This window comes from Ammospiza nelsoni, chromosome 22 (assembly GCF_027579445.1).
Source record: "Ammospiza nelsoni isolate bAmmNel1 chromosome 22, bAmmNel1.pri, whole genome shotgun sequence".
Taxonomy (NCBI): Eukaryota; Metazoa; Chordata; class Aves; order Passeriformes; family Passerellidae; genus Ammospiza; species Ammospiza nelsoni.
In genome coordinates, this window is record NC_080654.1 from 1707785 (window position 1) to 1730160 (window position 22376).

Here is a 22376-nt window from a genome sequence, read left to right on the forward strand (position 1 = left end):
TGATGCCGTGACCCATGTGGAGATGGGACAGAACCAGCAAAACAAACTCTGCAAACCTCATCACAAGCGCTGCTCCCCATTCCCTTGCAGAATTCCTGTTTTAATATAAAACAGCCCAAAACCACCCCAGCACAGGAGATTTTGGGTTATTAAAGATTCCCAGCCCCAAATGTGATGCCGTGACCCATTTGGAGAGAGGCCAGCCGGGCTCTGAGCTGGCACAGGGCTGAGATTCACCACAGAGCACAGCCGAGCCCAGGAGTGCAGAGCCTTCACTGAGGGCTGCACTCAAACCTCAGCAGCTGCAGCTGCCAAGAATTTTTATAATTTATTAGAATTATTATCATAATTATCATAATAATTATTGTGATTGTTGTGTTAATCCCAATTAATATTATACTTGTTATTAAATATCAGTTATGGTAATTTAAATTATTATAACTTCTACATTTTTATTTAAAAATTCTATAATTTTATTTTATATATTTTCTATTATTTATTATAATTTTAACATATATTAATATATAATAGAACATATAATTTAATATGATACATTAATATATTTATTGTATTTTATATATTAAATAAATTTAATAGTGAAAATTTTATATTTTACATATTTAGATAATATATAGCAATATATTTATATATTATAATTTTTATATTATATATTATATATTTATCTATTGTATAAATTATATATTGTATATAAATTATAGAAATTAAAATTATTTAAAATTCATATATATATATTTATACATTATATATCACAATTAATTATCGTGATTAATTGTAATAATAATCACAATTCTTGTGATCCCACCTAATCACAACTTTCAATTATTTCTATTGACAGGAGTTTGGCCCCAATTCCCTAAATCCAGTTGAAGCCTCACACTCTCATTCACCTCACCCAAATATTCCATATTTTACCCCAAAAAGAACAGCCACACTTCCTCAGTTTCTATTTTGAAACCAGACAAACTTAAAGGTTTTTTCATTTTTATTTAATGCTTCCAACTTTATAGCTAATAATATACAGATATTCAGTTTTTCCATTGTTCCATTCACATCCTCACAGAGTTCAGCCATTCTGTCACATTGAAATAAAATAAAATAAAAAAAAAAAGCACAACTGAAATATAATAAATCAAATAAATCCAAAGGCTGGAAAAATACATTATAAACTTATATTCAAGAAACATTCTCTTTATAATTAAAAACCTACTTGTAATAATTAAAGTAGGATTTAAAGAAAAAACTTGATTTGAATTTTTAAATAGGTGGCTTTTGTGTATACTTTTAATTTTATATGTACAAGCCCAACCAGTATCTCTGCCTACCTGTGACAGAATACCTGAAAAAAAACCAAAAAAAAAAGACACTGAAAAGGAGTTTTTAAACAAACAAACAAACAAAAAAAGGTCAATATTCATTTTCCAAAATACAGTATAATCAGAACTTGAAACACATGCTCCCCTCATGTGGGTTAAGGCCTAAGAGACAGAGGTGCTTTAATAAAAGCAGACAGTATGAAGAAAAGTCCTTCCACTTTTCTCTTCAAATTCCTGTAACAGCTCATCTATTTCATTCTCCATGTCTTCTGTGTGCTGGATCTGCAAGAGAAAAAGCGTCTGAGCAAGCAAAATCCAAGGGTTGGATGGTTACAGAACTCCAATAATCCAATTTTGGGTTTGCTGGGAAACCTCACTGGGCAGGCTGCACCCAGTGGGCTTTATTGAACTTTACTGAGATCCCAGAATTCCCAAATTTCTGATTTTATTGAGATTCCCAAAGGCACAGATACTTGGATTTTATTGATCATTCCCAAATGATCAGACATTCTGTTTTTATAGAACAGATATTCTGATTTTATTAATTATTCCCAAAGGCACAGATATTCTGATTTTATTGATCATTCCCAAATGATCAGACATTCTGTTTTTATAGAAGATATTCTGGTTTTATAGAACAGATATTCTGATTTTTTTGAGATTCCCAAAGGCACAGAGATCCTTGTTTTATTGAGAATCCCAAAGGCACAGATATTCTATTTTTATTGATTATTCCCAAAGGCACAGATATTCCAACTGTATTGATCATTCCCAAAGGCACAGATACTCTGATTTTATTGATCATTCCCAAATGATCAGACATTCTGTTTTTATAGAACAGATATTCTGATTTTATTGATCATTCCCAAAGGCACCGATATTCAGTTTCTATTGATCATTCCCAAAGGCTCTGATATTCTGATTTTACTGAGATTCCCAAAGGCTCTGATATTCTGATTTTACTGAGATTCCCAAGTGACCAGACATGTTTTTCAGGTTTTTCAGGTGAATATTACTGTCCACTCTACAGCTGTCCAGTCTCTGAATGGAATGAGGATTTTACTGAGCAGCAGTGAAGTCCTGAAGTCTGGAAACTCCACAAGCACAAACCAGGAGAATGTGGAAATTTGCATTTTGAGGTGGATTTTAGCGGAACAACTGCAAATGCAGAGGTTTTCTGGAGCAGCAAGCAAAAGCAATGAATGGCAGCCCAGGATTGGAGTCAGATTCATCATCAATGTGGAAATTCATATTTTAACGTGGATTTTAATGGAATAACTGCAAATGCAGGGGTTTTCTGGAGCAGCGAGCAAAAGCAATGAATGGCAGCCTAGGATGGGAGTCAGATTCATCATCAATGTGGAAATTCATATTTTAACGTGGATTTTAATGGAATAACTGCAAATGCAGGGGTTTTTCTGGAGCAGCAAGCAAAAGCAATTAACAGCAGCCCAGGATTGGAGTCAGATTCATTATCAATGTGGAAATTCACATTTTAACGTGGATTTTAATGGAATAACTGCAAATGCAGGGGTTTTCTGGAGCAGCGAGCAAAAGCAATGAATGGCAGCCTAGGATTGGAGTCAGATTCATCATCAATGTGGAAATTCATATTTTAACGTGGATTTTAATGGAATAACTGCAAATGCAGGGGTTTTTCTGGAGCAGCAAGCAAAAGCAATTAACAGCAGCCCAGGATTGGAGTCAGATTCATTATCAATGTGGAAATTCACATTTTAACGTGGATTTTAATGGAATAACTGCAAATGCAGGGGTTTTCTGGAGCAGCGAGCAAAAGCAATGAATGGCAGCCTAGGATGGGAGTCAGATTCATCATCAATGTGGAAATTCATATTTTAACGTGGATTTTAATGGAATAACTGCAAATGCAGGGGTTTTCTGGAGCAGCGAGCAAAAGCAATGAATGGCAGCCTAGGATGGGAGTCAGATTCATCATCAATGTGGAAATTCATATTTTAACGTGGATTTTAATGGAATAACTGCAAATGCAGGGGTTTTCTGGAGCAGCACGCCCAGGCCATCCCTGGCAGCCCCAGCCTGGTGACTTTGCTGTACTCACACACTGGCAGAGCTCACAGATGAGGAAAGCCCCCAGCGTGGCCTCCTCGTGGTTGTCCTGGATGTCCACGTTGATGACGTGCACGGGCTGACACGTCTCCTGCTCCCTGGAGTTTAAATCTGGATAAAAAGGCACAGCAGCAAAAACTGGGGTGAAACGGGGTCATACCTTACACAAAAAAGTAACAGGATTTTTAAAAATACATAGGTGTTGTGACATTTAAATATTCCAAAGTATTTTTTATAACTTACTGCATATTTTCTTAATAATAAATTGTATTTTATATTATTTTAATATTATATACTACATATTTATTCAATATAAATATATTTGTATATATATCCTAATTATCCTATATTATTTTATTATTTTATTTTATAAAAATAAAATAATCTTAAGTTATAAACATATATTTTTGATATCTATTTTAAAACATATATTTTATAATATACCTTAATGTACTATATTTTATGCTAGATTCTATATTGTTTTATATATTATAATTTATATTATATATTGTATTTTACATATTATATTCTATATCATATTTATATTATATTTTATATATTGTAGTATATATTATATGTTGTATTATATTTTATATATATTATATTTTATACTTTATACTACTTTTAGATATAATATATATTACATTATATATTGTATATATTACATTCTATGTTATATTTTATATTATATTTTAATGTATAATGTATTTTATATATTATTGCCTTAATAATCCCTTTTATTTCAAGAAACAAGAGGTGGATTTTGACAACATATGAGTTTGTGATTTTTTACACATCTTTGGGGGGTCACTCCCCACGTGTCCAGCACTGCAATAATTAAACCCTCTTGTTAACATTAATTAATTGCTGTCTGTGCTTCACTCCCCTGCCCAGGAGGTGTTTACTGGGATGAACTGGTTGGGAACCCTGCAGGGAATGCAGCTCACATTTGTTTTTCCATCAGCTCATCCCCAGTTTGTTCAGTTTTTCAGATCCACGAGCATTTCCAAAGCAAACATGGAATTTGGAGAATTCCCTTGCTGTGCACACACACTCTGAGGAGCTGCCAGCACTTACAGGTGCTCACCTCTGTGAATAAATCTCCACCTATAACTGCAGCTCCTGGAGGTTCACAGATTTTTTCGAGGGAAAAAAAACCCCAAATTAATTTGATTTATCAGTTTAATCTCCTTACCTTCTACTACTTGATCATAGACTCTTTCTTCACACGTTAGGATCAAATCAAAAACATCTTTGCAGTTCTGGAATCTTTCTGGTCGTGGCTTGATTCTCTTATTTCTGTCCAACATGTGTAAAATTCCATTCTGTGTGTATCTGAAGTTGCTTGAGTTAAGTATCTTTACTTGAAGGAAAGTATGGAGCAAATGAGCACCACAAGGTCAATGATTAATTTGTAAATGAATAATTTTAAATAATATTCTGAAATATTTATTTAAAATAAAATATTTTGTTTGCAAACCTAAAAATCAGTGACCACTAAAGAAATTCCTAAGGTGTGACCTCCATCTTGCAGCTGCTTTTTACAGCTTTAAAAGGCTCTCAGAATTTTGCTTGGGAAGTTATTTTTATATCCATAAATATGTGACCCCCCCCCCAACCTTTTTTTCTAAGAAATTAAAGACATTTTATTAAAAATTTCTGTGCTGTTTTGTGAGCAGGATGTCCTCCATTCCTCCTCACTCTTCAAAGGCCACCCCAAGGTGTTTCAGGCACAAAGCCCTACCTGGAAATGTGAATTTCTGCAACTGAAACTCCAAAGGAAGCCAAAGAAAGCACAGAATCACATGCCACAAAAATATCCTGAGCTGCATAAATGGGGAGGAATGAAGAAAAACAGATTTTGTGCCTGTCAGAGCCTCATCACTGTGTGAAAGGAATCTGTGATGCTGCTTGGAGCTAAATTTATGCTGCTGCTGTCACCTTGAGGCTCTGATTTCACACCCTGGAGCCCTTTTTGCAGGCAGGGCTCTCCAATCCCACCGTTCCCACCTTTGTGGGATTGCACTTCCATTGGGAGCCCTCCAGGTCTGACTGACACATAAATCTGCTGGCTGGAGTGAAACCAAACAGCTCTGAAGGGAAAGTTTGAGGGGAAAATTGGGAATATCAAGGAAAGTTTGGATTGAGAAAGCATGGAAGGGGATGCAGCTTTGCCTGACTTTATATTCTTGTTTTTCAGCTGTATTTTTAACCATCTGAGGAGGAATTTTTACAATGTAACACTAAGAATAACAGCCTGTAACTTCTTGACATAACAATTCTGAGAATAAAACAATTTCCAGTATTTGCAGCAATATGTAAGAGGTGATCTGGGCTCATTTCCTTGCTGAAAAGGTGACAGGCAGGTATTTCTTTGCAGAAACCACTCCTGCTGGTTTTATAACAAAGGACAAACAATTTCCTGCCTTCCTTTGAGCAGGAGCTCCAATTCTGCTGCCCAGATGTGCACCTGTGTGCTCAGAGCTCCTGTCCAAGCAAACACCCTCCAAAGCTCTCAAATCCTTCAAATGTTTAATTTATATTAAAAATTAAACCGGTTTTCTACCTACAAGAGTCTACTTCATGCTGGAAATAGATTCCTCTGTGTGTCTGCCTCACTGCACTTCAGCTCTGTGCAATTTCAATTTTGCACCACTAACTGAGAGCTGGGATGTTTATCACAATTAAATCTTGACAATTAGCCTGACTTCTGGAAATCAGGAAAATTTGGATTGAGAAAGCCTGGAAGGGGATGCAGCTCTGCCTGACTTGAGCACAGCTGTATTTTTAACCATCTGAGACTATTTTTACAATTAACAGTAAAGATAACAGCCTGTAATTTCTTGAGATTACAATTCTGAGAAAAAAACAATTTCCAGTATTTGTGGAAAAAAAAAAAAAAAAAAAAAACAACAATTTCCAGTATTTGTAGCAATATGTAAGAGTGATCTGGGCTTCAGTTCCTCTGTGTGTCTGCCTCACCGCACTTCAGCTCTGTGTAATTTCAATTTTGCACCACAAACTGAGTGCTGGGATGTTCATCACAATTAAATCTTGTCAATTAGCCTGACTTCTGCTGCATTGCTTTTCTCCACATCACTCTCAAACCTTTTTTACTCTTTTTTTTCCTTATTTTCTTAAGGAATTGTCCTTTACAGCCCAAAGCAGGAACTGCACACCAGCACCCCTGGGAATTTTCCTGGGGTTTGTCATGTTTGGGGGAAAAAAAAAATAAAATAAAATAAAACCCACTTGGATGGAGCCATCTACGACCCCTGGTTATTTGCAGAGCAGGGAAATGACAGAATTTCCCAAATCCCATCTCCAGAATATCTGCCATTTCCCAAAGATGCCAACATCTGCCTGCTCAGTTGGGAGGGGAGCCCTCCCTGGGCTCTGCACTCATTTCTACATCACTGCAGCTCAAAAGGGGGAAAAAATAAAATCCACAACATCCCACACACTTCTTTGGGTTCTCTTTTTTCCCTTTCTAGGATAAAATGTTGCTGGCATCTGTCCCCTCGCTCTCCTGAGTGAGCCTGGAGACAGAATTACGCACATTCCCAAACCCACACAAGATTTCTGTTCCCAGCCCAGCTCTCTGCTGCCAACTTCCAGCTATTTTTTAGTTTTTAGTTTTTAGTTTTTTTTCCAAGGGTCCATCTGCCTATAAAAGGAGACTGAGAGAAGCAGGGAAGATTTATGGATTTCCTATTTGGTTGCCCTGGGATCTTTTTTACCTGGAAAAAGCCAGGAAAGGGGGTGGGCACATTATTGATGTGCAGGAAGGTTCTGCACATTCTTATCATTACAAGGATTTTTATTAATTTTATAATTTATTATTTATTAAATTAGCAATAAATGTATTTATTTATTTATTATTCTAAAAATTATTAATAATTAAATTTATTATTTATTAAATTTATTATTTATTAAATTTATTATTCCAAGGAATAATAAATAATCCAATTCTTTGCTCTTTGGGAGCTCAGGTAAATGCAAATACAATTTATGAATGGTTTCCATCACACTGGCAGGTGTTGGATCATTTAAACTTGCTGCTCTTTGGGAGCTCAGGTAAATGCAAATACAATTTATGAATGGTTTCCACCACACTGGCAGGTGCTGGGTCATTTAAGTCAGGCTCTGCTTTGCTCCCAACAGATTTTAATTCCATTCTCCCTGTCCTGTGCATACCTGCTCTCTTTTCAGGACTGAATTTTCCCTGATTTTCTGGGCTTTCCCCTGATTTTCTGTGCATTTTGTAGCCCTGTCATGCTGAGGACAACAGAACTTGCCCACATTTCCCTTCACCTACGGCAAACTCTTGGCAGAGTAAATCCACCACATTTTCACAGATTCCAATTCAGATTTCACCTTTAATTTCACCTATAAACAGGCCCAGAGTGTGGTGGAATTTAGACAGAAGACTCAGCAGTGGGAAAGTTTGATATAAAAAGGAGATGTTGCAGCACAAAATTGGGTTTTTCCAACAGGCACAGCACTGCTGCTCATTCTCATGGAGAATTTCTGTTACTGACTGTGCATTCTCTCCTTTGGGCTCAGGTTAGCCCATTCTAGTGATGAAATTTATTTGAAAAAAAAAAAGCAATGTGTTTAGCTAAATCCCTAAAGTTTTCACTGCTTTTGTTACCCAAATTTAAAATTCCTGTCATGGAACCAGAAATGCCTTTTACCATCCAATGGATGGGTCCCTGCTCCAGACATGTGGGTAAATTCCTCCCTCACCCCTCCAAATTTATCATTATTTGTCACTGACCCAAAAATCACTTTTAGCCATGAGCACGCAGCTAGAGGTGGCCAAGAGATTCAATTCTCTATCCTGTATGATTAAAGAAAAATGATCTTGCTGATTCAAGTATTTCCTTTTAACTCCCATGTGAGGCTGAAGCTCACAAGTGGTTTGAGCTGGAAGTGTTGGGGCACAGAAATTAATTCTATTAATTAATTAACAGACTAATCTATGAATTCTTTAGATTTAAAATTCCCATCCCTTGAAGGTCCAAGGGCAGGCTGGGTGAAGCTCTGGGCATCCTGGTCTGTGCCAGCTGTTCCTGCCATGCACAGGGTGGAATGGGATATTTAAGGTTCCTTCCAACCCAGGCCATTCCTGAAAATATAAAACCTAATTTATCAAACCTAACTGGGCAAATGATACTTGCTAAAATGTACATACCCTGTTTAGGGGAAAAAAAAATCTTTAAAGTAATGGCTGGCACCTAAAGATTCTACATCTTCAAATAAATCTGATTATTTCCTCAAACACTGCATTTCTTCTTTGGGAAAAGCAGAGCAGAGCAGAGTGCTTCTCACCAGAGCACGAGTCTCTTTTCCCTATTATTCTTATTTATTTTTTAGTATCTGCATTATAATCAGAACACCTTGTGTTAAAGTTTGTCTAGAACTTGGTATTTCCTTAAGTGAAATGTGTGAGGGGGTGAGGCTGCCCGAGCATCTTCCACCTTCAGAACCAGCTCCTTTTGGAGGGAATGAAAGCCTGGAATGGGCACAGGCACCAAAATTCCATTTTCCAGGCACAGTGGGTATGGCTGCAGTGCTGCCTTCACTCCTTGGGAATGGAAACTGCGCAGTGTGGAACACACCAGAGAAAATTCACAAGTCTTTTGTTGGTCCTTAAATTAATAAAGTCTTAATGCTGAACCATTCTATTGGATTCAAATGGAAAAAGAGCAGGGTAAGGTGGAATAGTAGGAAAAAAATTCCTAATGCAATGCTTGTCCTTTGGAATGGAAACTGCAGTTTAGAATAAACCACAGATTTGCACAAGTCTTCTGCTGTTCTTAACTTGATAAAGTCTTAAGCTGATCCATTCTATTGGATTCAAATGGAAACAGAGCAAGATAAGATGGGATATTACGAAAAAATGCCTAATACCATGCCTGTCCTTTGGAACTGAAACTGAGCAGTTTAGAACAAATCAGAGATTGTTCACAAGTCTTCTGTTGGTCCTTAAATTAATAAAGTCTTAATGCTGAACCATTCTATTGGATTCAAATGGAAACAGAGCAAGGTGAGGTGGAATATTAAGAAAAAAAATCCTAATACAATGCTTGTCCTTTGGAATTGAAGCTGGGTAGTTTAGAACAAACCAGAGATTGTTCACAAGTCTTTTGCTGGTCCCTGACTTGATAAAATCTTAATGCTGAACCATTCTATTGGATTCAAATGCAAACAGAGCAGGGTGAGGGGGGATATTAGGAAAAATTCCCCCCTGTGGGGGTGGGGAGGCCCTGCTCAGGTGCCCAGTGAAGCTGGGCTGCCCTGGAGGTGTTCCAGGCCAGGCTGGATGGAGCACGGAACAATCTGGCACAGTGGAAGATGTCCCTGCCCATGGCACAGGATGAGCTTTAAGGTCCCTTCCAACCCAAACCAGTGTGGGATTCTAAAACAAGCCATCCAAAAGGATCAGGAAGATGCCAAGCTGAATGAGCTGCAAAAATCCTGCATTGTTTTCCTAGTGAAGGACAAGCACCCAGCACTGTAATCCATGAGCTGCAAGGAGAAATCCAACTGCTCCAAGAGCTGCTCCAAATATAAATAACCATAAATATAAATAACCACAAATAACCACAAATATAAATAACCACGTGGCAGCCCAGCCCAAAGCTGAGGGGTCTGTCCCACACATCAGTGAAGGCAGAAAATACCTTGAGTTTAGCCCTGAGCTCCAGTGCCAGGCAAGAATTGATCAGGGCTGAAGAACTGATCAGTGCTGAAGAACTGATCAGTGCTGAAGAATTTATTTGGGGTGAGAATGGACAGGTCCAGCTGCCAGAGGGGAAAGAGAGGGAGTAATGGCCAAGGACAGGGACAAAGAGTGGAGAAGGGATGTCACAGATGCACTGGAGGGTGACAAGATGACTGGAGGACGTGGCCCTGTGTCTGTGCCATCAAACAGATGAGCCTGCACCTCATCCAAGTGGAAATTCAAGAGGAGTTTGCTTTGGATTGCTGGAATGCAGAGTTTGATCAGCTGGCAGTGAGTGACAGGGAGATGTCACTGCTGCAGCAGGTGAGGGAAGGGCTCAGGGCTCACACAGGACCTGGGGCTGCTCCCTCAGCGCTGGGAAGCTGGGCCAGGATCCAGAGAGGAGCAGCAGATGCAGGACTGGGAGGGAGGAAGTGTTTTGAGGAGAAATCTGAGGGAAAGGATGAATGAAACTGCACCAGCATTTCCAAACTGCCTCTGGCGCTGCCACCCTTGTGCTGGGAAACTCAGGATTTCCAGTTCCAGCTGAAGGTACCTCAGACAGAGCAAAGCACAAAGCCTAAATCGATTAAAAACCATTTAATTGAGCACATTTGGGAAACCTGAGAGTACAATGAAGAGCCAGCAGGGCCACTTGGCACAGGAGGCTGCAGAGAATGCAGCACGCTGGGTGAGGTGTGCAGGCAACATTCCTGGCCTGCAATCAACACCAGTTTAAGGAATTACACTTGAAATGAAAATGGAAATTGGTTTGAAATAAAGAAAAGAGAAGTATAAGCATCCCTAACGCTGGCACAGAAGTTTTGTGTTCATAGGAGGGAACTTCAAGGCAAGAAGCACCGACTGTCACCTCACTCCCCTCCCTCAAACTGGGATGAAAGTGCCAAAGAATGAAATCACTGCAGCTCTGAATGGATTTTACAAAAATCATCAGCCTCAGACTGGATGCTCCAGTCAGAATTGCTCAGAGCACGTCTGGGACTCACCTTGGATAAGGAATAAACCTTTCAGAGCACCCAGAACAGCCAGGATGGCAGAGGGTGTTTCATGTTGTTGAAAAGCATTTGCTGTTAGATCTGAGTCTGGAGTTTCTGCCATGTCCCACAGCTCAAACAGTACTTAAATAATAAATATCCAGCTCATATATTTTTAATATTTTGATGTATTTCCTTTTTAATGTGAATGAAGGCAAGATTAAAGGCAGTGTGATCAGAAGGCAGATGAAGAAGTGCTGAAAATTTGTTGCCTTTGAAAGTACCAAGGTTTTGTGAAGCATTTTACAACCCTTCATGGAGAAAAAGGGATTGGGATGCAGCATGTTGATTTGCAGAAATGTGCCTCAGAAGCCTGTTAAATCCAGTTTAAACACCTCTTTCCACCCTCATCCCTTCTCTCCATTTCTAGGAGCACTGGAGAGCTTTGTAAGACATGGTGAGAAAGAAAATGAGACTTGTACTGCTCTGCTTTGGAAGAAGTTTTGCCACTGACACCCAGGCCATGATTTCTTAGTCCTTGCAAGGTCAGCCTTCAAAAAAAAAAAAAAAAAAAAAAAGAAAATACCCAAATTCAACAACAAAATAAAAAAATTAGAAAAAAATCCCTTAACAGATCTAAATGAAACATTCAAAAGTGGCTTCCAGAGACACAGCCCCCAGGAGAGAGGCTGACAAGTGCTCAGCAGTTCCAATCCATGAAGAAAAAGCAGATGAAAATGTAAGATATAAAGACATGCATGAAGAGCTTACCTGAAGCAGAATTTAGGTCAGTTACTCCTCAAGACTGAGCTATACATAAAATATCACATGGGCATCCAAGTTCAACAGGAGCTCAGAGTTAAAGCCAGATCCCAGCACCAAGATCAGCACAACTTTTTGGGGTTTTTTTGGCAGAAAAGAATCAATGTCTTCAAGGGAGATGCACAGAGTTCTTCTTCATTTCTGGAATTTTCCTCCTAACTGAAGCAGCTCTAGGGACTTCTTCAGGACATGTTTTCCACCCTCCCCTCAATTTTATAACCTCATGGAGTTAAGGAGCTAAAACTGGAATCCTGTCTGAAGTCAGGGAGGACAAATTAAGAGGAGGTAAAAAATGTCAGGAGCAGAGTAGGAGGCCAAGATTGCAGGGTAAGTGCAGGCTGCCTAGAAATCCTAATTAAAAATACCCCCAATCTGTGAAAATCATCTTTAATGGGAGGGTCACAGACACAGCAGTGCTGAGGAAAGGAGAGAAATCAGCCATGGAGCTCCTCACATTGCTAAAGAACCCAGGAGCAATTCCTGCAGAATTTTGGCCAAATTTCCACTTGAACAGCTCCTATCCCTGGGCACAACATCAACTGCTGATGAAGATTTAAACTGAGTTTCAATTTAAACTGTTTAGCAAGTTTCACTCTTGACTAGTTTCTGCTTCACTTGAAGGCAAAGCTCAGCAGCAATTTTTGCTCTATTTTTGTTTCAGCTTTAAGGTCACCACCACAGAATTAGAATTAAGTCCTCAAACCCCTTCAGAGAGTTGTGAGGGGCAAATAATGATAAGGACAAATAATCCTGATGTGGGGAAGGTGGGTTACATATGCAAATACAAGGTGGTGGATGGGAACTACAAATCCTCAAACCAGGAGCAGAATTCTCTATTTTTGTCCTAGAAATAACAGAGGAACATTTTAAAAGCAACATTCAGAGAGTTGTTAAATGGTTTTGGGGCAGTCCTTGTTTGGAGCTCAGGGAATTGAAATTCTACATACAAGGTGGTGGATGAGAACTACAGACCCTCAAACTAGGAGCAGAATTCTATGTTTTTGTCCTAGAAATAACACAGGAATGCTTAAAAAAAGCAACATTTACAACACTGTTAAATGGTTTTGGGGCAGTCCTTGATTTGGGCTCAGGGAATTTAAATGCTACACACAAGGTGGTGATGAGAACTACAGACCATGGCTGTGCCTCCCTCAAACCAGGAGCAGAGTTCTCTATTGTTGTCCTAGAAATAACAGAGGAATGTTTTAAACAGCAACATTTAGAACATTGTTAAATGGTTTTGGGGCAGTCCTCAACTGGGGCTCAGGGAATTTCAATGCTACATTATAAACACTCAATGGGAGATTGCTGACACTTATTTTAACTCTAAGTTTTAACTGCCACATCTTAAAAGGCTTTGAAGTGCTTCCATTTTAGATCTACTGTAACCACCTACTCAACTGAATCTGTATTCCTGGCTCCATTAATCCCCTACTCCTGTGCTGTGAAATTCAACATATGCCTTCAAGGTATGAGAGCCTGTGCTCTATATTTCACTAATTAACTGCAAGGAAGGTGCTTTGCATCTCTGCAGAGTGGGTTTTTAATTGTTGTTCCCCTCCTCAAAAGTGAACAGTAGAGGTTCAGTGATGTCTCTAACCTTGCTCTGAGTGAGGTCCAGCAGCTCATTTTTGGTTGGAGCTTTCTGAAGCTGGGGTTGTTTATTTGGGCAGAAGATGTTCCCTCACAGCCACAGTGGCACTGAGCAAGGAGAGCACTCAGACCTCAGGTGTCCCCTCACTGGGATTTGGGAAAAGGCTCAGGTGTCCCCTCACTGGGATTTGGGAACAAACTCAGGTGTCCCCTCACTGGGATTTGGGAACAAGCTCAGGTGTCCCCTCACTGGGATTTGGGAACAAACTCAGGTGTCCCCTCACTGGGATTTGGGAACAAACTCAGGTGTCCCCTCACTGGGACATGGGAACAAGCTCAGGTGTCCCCTCACTGGGACATGGGAAAGGCTCAGGTGTCCCCTCACTGGGATTTGGGAACAAGCTCAGGTGTCCCCTCACTGGGATTTGGGAAAGGCTCAGGTGTCCCCTCACTGGGATTTGGGAAAGGCTCAGGTGTCCCCTCACTGGGATTTGGGAAAGGCTCAGGTGTCCCCTCACTGGGACATGGGAAAGGCTCAGGTGTCCCCTCACTGGGATTTGGGAACAAGCTCAGGTGTCCCCTCACTGGGACATGGGAAAGGCTCAGGTGTGCCCTCACTGGGACATGGGAACAAGCTCAGGTGTGCCCTCACTGGGACATGGGAAAGGCTCAGGTGTCCCCTCACTGGGATATAGGAATAAGCAGAGTGTTGGCAGCAAGACTCAAAATTTCAGAGTACAGATGATGAAAGCAAGGCTGGGAAACAGAATAATCAGCTCAATCATATGGAACCCCCCTCCTTTTGTACCCCCATCCCAACCACACTCCCAGGCCACAGGTAACTCCCAGCCCCTCTCTGAAGTTATGCTCACCCAACACAAAAATCTATTCCACAACTCGCTGATGAGAGCAGGTCTGGTTTTGGTTAAAATCTTTACCCTCAAAACCCACTTCTGGAAATGGAGTTGCTTTCTGTGCTGCCAGTCTTCATCTGAAAACCTTAAATTATCTGAGAATCAAAAAAGCAAAGTCACAGAGGCATTTGTTGGTGCCCTATTTCCCTTGCAGTGGCTTTTGTTTAAAGCTCCTTTATCCTGAGAAAAGGTTTAACTGTTACACTGCAAATATACCTGGGGAACACAGCAAGGCATGGAGCAGAACCACAGTGGTGACTCCAAATCATGCTGAGAGGGGGAACAGGTTGGCTTCCTGTTGTTTTGGTTTTTCTCAAGTGCTGCCATATTCAGCACAGCAGCAGTGAAGAATTCAAAAAAGGAAATCTCAAGTCCTTGGTGCTTGTTAAAATTAATTCTCAGTTCGAGGGATTTTCTTTTAAGCAGTTCTTTTAATCAGGATATGGATATGGCATACCTCATTAAGATGGGTTTGCAAGATTTTCCTTTTCTCTATAGGCAGAAGGATAAAAAAAAATCAAATAAAAAATATCAAATAAACCAGCACATCACATGTGATATATTAAGACTACATCCTACATTTTGAACTTTAAAAAAAAAAGGATCCTTGTTGAAAAAATATATAGAATGAGTTCCCCAAGTTTTGTTTGTGGGTTTTCTTATTAAAAAGATCAACTTTAAAAACAGGTATTTTAAAATAATGCAGCTGGGACATTTTTAGCAGTGTGCCTAACCCTGATCACCTTTGCTCTCCAGGATTAAATGTCACTGGGCCCTCCTCTGGCCATTCTTTATAACCAACTACAGAGTTATGTTCCCTCGGTGCACAGAGCAAATCACATATCACAAAATCCTCAGTGAGAAGGGTGAGCTCTTTAATGAAAGGCATCCTCTCTCCCAGAGAAATATTCTGTAAGCCTTACCTGGCACTTTGTCTGAGCTAAATACAACATTAAAGTCGAGGTGGTCGCTCTTCCCACATCCAAACTCAGGACAGTCTTTGCACTGAGCAGGATCCACAGTGCAGGGGAGGCAATGCACAATCTGAGGGTACTGATGTGTTCACTCAAGAGCTAAACATGGTAACACACTACAAAAGAGCATTTGGGATGCGTGTAACAATTTACAAGGGAGCATTAGAGGCCCACTGTTAAAAAAAAAAACCTCCTATAAACTTAAAATCATTTAAAGTTCTGCAGCCAAGCAACTCTAAGAGATTCTTAATGGCAAATAATGAATTACACCTTTCAAGGATGAAGCACAGTGGATTTTTTAAAGAGGCCATGCCACAGGGATACAGTTCTTTGTCTTTCCTAAGCAGATCATTGTACATCTGATCATAAGTTGTTTTGAAGTCATAAACATTGGGCTTGTCCGGGGCTGGTCCTGGCAGTTTCACGTGAGTCCCTGTGCCAAAGGATCGCACGCTGAACCCTCGTTTGCTGAAAGACACAAGGGAGGGGGAGGAGACAATGAGACTGCATGGAACTGGAAATTAAAGTGCTGAAGAACATTAAAATGAATTTTCAAAACACCTCTTAAAAACACCTCTTAGCCAGCAGCATTTGAGCAGCCAAATTACCTGAAGTTCCCACTGTGTATTTTCCTTGCAGTCACAACGTAAACTCACACACATTTCAAAGGAAGCACCTCTATCTGACAGGAATTTTCTTACAATTATGGTACAGAGCTATTTGTAAATGTCATTTGTGCTTTCCTTTTGTGCTTTCCTTTTGCATTCTGGATTTGCACCAAACCCCTTCAGTATTCATGACAACACAAAGATGGTTTTCTCTTGATACAAATAAATAACTGCACTGCTGATCAATATTGAAGTGTCCTGCTGAGACTCTTTGCTGCCCAAAGTGCAATTTAATTAGCCCAGGACAAACATTTGTGTGCCTGCCCCTGAAAACCATGCACTGCAATCACCTTTACATGAGTGGGGCAGATGTTCTGCTGGCTGCTCTCTGAAACTCTTGGCTAAAGCAGGAATTACCTCATCCCATTCTTACAAACAACCACTTGCTTATTATATAAAAAGAGGCAGGAACCTGCTTGTCTTTAGGAGCAATGCCAAAATCTTCTTGCTGATTAACTGAAATACTCAAACTTCAATACCTCCTTCAGTAATACTAAAAAATACAGCAATCTATGGAATAATGGGACAAAAAAGAGATTTTCTGGTGGTCTAAAGGACAAAGTGACATGGCAAAATAGTGTTGCTATCACCATCTGGGTCTGTAATGACAACAGAACTCAAAGCAGCCAGAGCAGGAGTTAATCTGTTTTTTTAAGGACTCACTTTCAGCTTGAATGATTTTAGCAGAGAGTGAATGGAGTGAACAATGTTAGAACAAAAATCAGGTGAACACCCCCAGAGCCCCAGAATTAAACCCAAATCTGCAGGGCTTTCCTGCTTCCCTCTGAGGGGAGTGGGCACAACAGGACCCAGTGCCAGAGCTGGCCCCAGGCTCTGCACATCCAGGGAAATTCAGAAAACACCGACCCCAAATTCTCTGTTTGCCTTCAAAGGTGTCCCCAGAGTGACCCCAAATCCTTCTGGGATCTCCTCCTGCCCAGCCTCAACCACAGCCCTGAAACACCAACCCCCATTCCTGCAGCTCCTCCTACAGGCACACAGCCCCCCTTTCCCTCTTCTGCTCCCCACACTTTTCCTCCAGCACTATTTATTTACAGGGGCCTATTTCTGTAAACAAACAAGATACACGAGGGTTTTTGCTTCTTTCTGCAGGACTGGTGACTGAGAAGGGATACAAGTGGAAAAAAGTGCAATTTTCTGTCCCTCCCAGCCCTCCATCACATGGAACTGGTGCAGTTATGAGTCACTGTACATTTATTTTCCCTGCAATACTTGAAGATTCAAGTTTTGATTCTGCTGGATGTGGAGAGAGACATAATATGTACAGAAGAAATTGCAGTGCTAAAAAATTCATGTTTCAATTGGATCTTTTCTTCTATGGCTTCATTTTCTTTCTCTTTGGAACAGCTCTGCTTGGATCACACACATTAAACCTTCACCTCTAATTGCTGTAAAGTCCCTGAAGTTTGCATGATCAAACCTGAAATCTTTGACATTCAACACATAAAAATTTGTGCCTCCAAGGCCCATGATACATTTAAAATTATTTCCTTGAATAGCTGGAATATGAGTTCCTCACATGGAATTTTGTGTTTTGTACCTTGGTGAGCGGTGGTGTCAGTTTTTACACTATTTATGCCCCAGGTACAATAAAATATTCTAAAAACATTTCTTGCAACAACTGGGGCACAGGAAAGGGAAATTGCCTGCAGAAAGCCATTAGTCAGGAGCTTTTATTAAATATTACTCAGCTTTTATTAAACAGCTGGACATATCCAGTGTAGTGAATCATCAGGTGTTTGTGGAAATGAAAAATGTAAAAATGAGCAATTCCTACAAGACAATGGGTTTGGTTTTGACCTCGTAAAATTACCCAGAAAATGGGGGAAAATGAGCTTGGGCAAAAAAAATAAAGTTTAATAAAGACAAACAGACTGTCTCCTGAAAATGTGGAGCTTAAACTTTACAGGTTAATAATGACCTTATTTCAGGGAGTCCTTTCTGTTAATGCTATTAAGGCTGATGTGGATAAACTCCAATTTAAGGACAGAGTGAGTCAGTGCCCAGATCTCAGCCCTCAGTGCAAAGCTCATCACAAAGAGTCACCCAAGAGCCCCTGAGCATTTCCCCCAAAGATCTCAGAGCTCACTGAGAATAATTCTGAAATCCAAAACCAACCTGGACTGCACTGACAGGGACCACTGGAAATTATTATTTTAATTTGTGCAGCTTCAGACATGAACTTCTGTCCACACCTTTCTCTTGTTTCGCTGTTATTTGTGGATCTCTCACATTCTTATTAAATAGAATTTAATTAAATCTTATTTTCAGTTTATTTTATGTTCCTTTCCGATGGCTGCAGGAAACATTGCTAAATATTAAAGCAAATGTAATAAATCCTGCAGTGCCACTGCACTCAGAGTGGGGAAGGATTTCAGGGCACAAAATAAATTTGAATTTTAAAATTAAAATTATTAATTTTACCACATCCCTTTCCACAAGAGGTAGCAGGAAAATAATCAGCAACCCTTGTGGGTTACTTAAAAAATAACTCATGCCACCCAATCAATATTAAAAAACACCCCCAAACCAAGCAGGACTAAATCACTGTTCACTCACTTTGAATACTAACAACTTGTAATTTGCATTATCACTACAAAGCTGGCAAATGAAAGTGTGCTTTAATATAAAAATGTGAAAATATCTCCTTCTTGGGGTAGGGAGTTATTAATTTAGGATTTCTTACATTAGGCAATACAGATGTCAATACCTGCCTGCATTTTGGGGCTGACAGGAGAGAAATAACTTCTGGAAGCAGCACAGGTGCACTTTAAGTTCTCTTACACCTCAATATTAAACTACAAATTTTAACATCAATATGAGAATTAAGTTTTTGCTACAGAGGTTACAATATTTTAATTTCCCTGCCACTAAGATTTCATGTTCATACTCCTAATTTCCTAAAAGTTAGTTTTCTACAACAAGGGATATGTGGCACAAGTGTATCAGCATTTTAGAACTTTTTATGGCCAGTAAGTGACACAGAGAACTTGAACTCAGTGACTCCCTTCCAAAGCCATCAGGGTACAACCAAACAAACAGAAATGTGGAAATGGCTGAATAAAAAAGTTTGGCTGTAAGAGATTTACCCTTCTGCCTTCCTCCTTAGAGGGAGAGCCATGGCCTGAGTCTGCATGACAAAATATAAAATAAATGATAAATTCACTTCTACAAGGTGCTGGTTTTGGCTGGGGTAGGGTTAATTCTGTGCCAGCAGCTGTGCTGGTGAGTTGTGTTTGCAGCAGAGGATGTTTTTGTTATTGCTGTGCAGGGCTCACAGCAGCCAGGCCCGCTCTGCCTCTCACCTCACCCCACCCCGGCAGAGCCTGAAAATCAAATAACGCAGGGTGAGCACAACCTGACCCAGGGCGGGTCACGCAGCACGGCAGCTCCGGGGAGGGGCTGTGGATTCTGACTGCTCCTCCTGCTCCCTTGGCCTCCTCCGCCCTGTGCTGATGGCTCTGACTCTAGCAACCAACTCCAGACAGCCCTTCAGGCTCATTTCTGCTGCAAAACTGGGACAAAGTGTTTAAAACCTGGTTAATTACAAAATATTCAAGCACACCCTGGACCCCAGGCTTTGTTTTCCAGCAGCACACAGAATTTGTGTTGTTTAAAGTCTTGTTCATCCACTAACAAACTACCTTAAAATTTTATAATTCCTCAGCTTCTTCTGCTGCAAAATTGGAACAAAGTGTTTAAAACCTGGTTAATTACAAAATATTCAAGCACACCCTGGACCCCAGGCTTTGTTTTCCAGCAGCACACAGAATTTGTGTTGTTTAAAGTCTTGTTCATCCACTAACAAACTACCTTAAAATTTTGTAATTCCTCAGCTTCCTCTGCTGGAAAATTGGAACAAAGTGTTTAAAACCTGGTTAATTACAAAATATTCAAGCACACCCTGGACCCCAGGCTTTGTTTTCCAGCAGCACACAGAATTTGTGTCTTTTAAAGTCTTGTCATCCACTAACAAAATACCTTAAAATTTCGTAATTCCTCAGCTTCTTCCTCTTTTAATCATGTGTTTTTTCCAACTGCATTGCAACACACTGCCCTCAAGGGGTGAGGCAGCCTGGCTTGGAGCCAACACAACATTTTCCTCAAGTTTACTGCAAATGGGCTGTTATTTCCTTTGCTTTGCCATTTATGCTACTGCTGCTGTAACTACAAAAGGTGTTAATAAAATATAGTTTTCTACCTAAGGTTTTGTTGTTTTAAATTCAAATCTTGAGAACAGACTTTTAAAAACCACCCTGCCATGTCAGGCAAACACCAGTAACACAGGAAGTGATTTATTTCTGCAAAACCACGGGGGGAGGAAAGGGCCAGACATCAGAAGTAAATTTAACTTGGTCCTAAACACTCAGCTTTCAATTCCAACTCAGTTCCAGCATTATCAGAGGAAAAACAATGTCCTGTTTTCACAGATAAAATCCGATGCCAAGAGTGAGCGTGAAGTGCATGAAATGCTGTCACAGTAAAATGGCTGCCACATCAAATGCTTCTATTATTTATTCCTTTCAAAGCTTTTATTTTTATTTACATGTAGCACACAGCTTATGCACGGTTGTTTTGCTTATTATGCCATCAACGTGTATTTCTAGTGTGAATGTTCCAGCAGTGCAAAGGGGAGATTTAGGGACACTATTTCAGGCAGATTCAGGTCTCTCCTGTCCATCTGTCTGTCCCAAGCCTCCCATCTCACCTCTGCAGCCAAGCTGAGAGCACTGGCAGTGCTAAACAGATTAACAATCATAATCTCAAAGACATTTGGCACTCTGAACCGAATGTTCTGGTTCTCCTGTGGGAGGAAAGGGTTCCCCTTCAGGGCACAGAGTGGCTCAGTTTCCACAGAGTGTTAAAGGGTGGGAATGGACTTTAAACCCAACCCATGGGCAGGGACACGTTCCACCACCCCAGGATGCTCCAAGCCCCATCTAAGCTTGCCTTGGACACTTGCAGGGATGGGACAGCCACAATCTCCCTGTGCCAGCGTATCACCACACTAAAAAAAAAAAAATATTCCTAACATCTAACCTAAATTTCCTCTCTTTCACTCTGTACCTATTACACCTTGCCCTATTACTCCAGCTCTTGATGAAGAGCCCCTATCCGGCTTCCCTGTGGGCCTCTTTCAGATGGACTCAAGAATTAAAAAAGGGGGAAACCCCAGGAAAAAAGGAACATTTAAGTCTCCACACGCACACGGCGAGACACAGGCCCGGCTCCACCCAAGTGCCCGGCCCGTGTTCCAGCGCTGAGGCCACGGCTCCGTCAGGGAGGGCCGGGACCCCACCGCGGCCTGGAGCGGGGCGCGGAGACGAGATAAAAACGAGGTAAAAAGATAATAAAAGGGGGGTGAAAAGGGCGTACAAACAGGGTGGCAGCGAGGTGAAAAGCGGGTACGAGCGGGATGAAGGCAGGGTGAAGGCAAAGTGCTGCCCCGCAACCACGGGCCTGCCGGGCCGGGCGCGGGCCCCGCAGCACGGCCCCATCCCTCCGCGCCTCTCTGACAGCGGAGCGCCGGCCGCACGGAGGGTGAGGCGGGCAGCAGCGTTTACCTGAGGATGTTGTGCGCCTCCATGCTGCGGTTCTGGTTGCTGGAGCACACCACGGCCACGCGGAGCGGCGCGGACGGCATGGCGGGCACGGCGCTGGGGCTGCCCGCGCCTCCCTCCCTCCCGGCCGCCGCTCCACAAAATGGCGGCGGCAGCGCGGCGGGCGGGGACGGGACGTGTCAGCAGGGCCCCGGCGCGGCCAACCGCGGCACGGCGCGGGGGAGGCGGAGCGGCCGCGGCCGCCGGCAGGGGAGTGCCGGGAGAAGGGAGCGGAGGGTGCTGGGCGAGAGCGGGCGGAGTGCGAGCTGCCGGCGAGCTGTGGGAAGCGTTGGGCGCAGCGTGGAGGGAGAGCGTTGTGCCACCTCACCGCCGAGGGCGATAAATAATATATTAAAAAATAATATGTTTATAGATGTGATATCGATATATAGATAATTATATATTTATAAGGTGTTCGTGCTCAGAGGAGGAGGAGCGTGAGGGCTTGTCCAGCCTGGAGGCGGCAGGCCTCATTGCAATGTAGAACTTTGTGAGGGGAAGAGGAGGGACAGGCACTGATCTTTATGGGGACCAGGGATGGGACCCCGGGAATGGCTGGAGCTGTGTAGATGCGTTATCGATATATATAGATAATGTATTTATAAGGTGTTGGTGCTCAGAGGAGGAGGAGCGTAAG

General features: G+C 41.2%; 1 protein-coding gene across 1 annotated transcript; it reads right to left on the bottom strand.

Moving 5' to 3' along the window:
- Positions 1-985: 985 nt before the first annotated feature.
- SSU72 (SSU72 homolog, RNA polymerase II CTD phosphatase) lies at positions 986-21918 on the bottom strand. The gene is made up of 5 exons (XM_059487515.1): positions 21704-21918; positions 15775-15918; positions 4618-4757; positions 3415-3533; positions 986-1616 (listed from the first exon to the last, which is right to left on the bottom strand). The coding sequence occupies exons 1-5, from the start codon at positions 21781-21783 to the stop codon at positions 1515-1517; spliced, it is 585 nt and encodes a 194-aa protein (XP_059343498.1). The 5' UTR covers positions 21784-21918; the 3' UTR covers positions 986-1514.
- Positions 21919-22376: the final 458 nt, after the last annotated feature.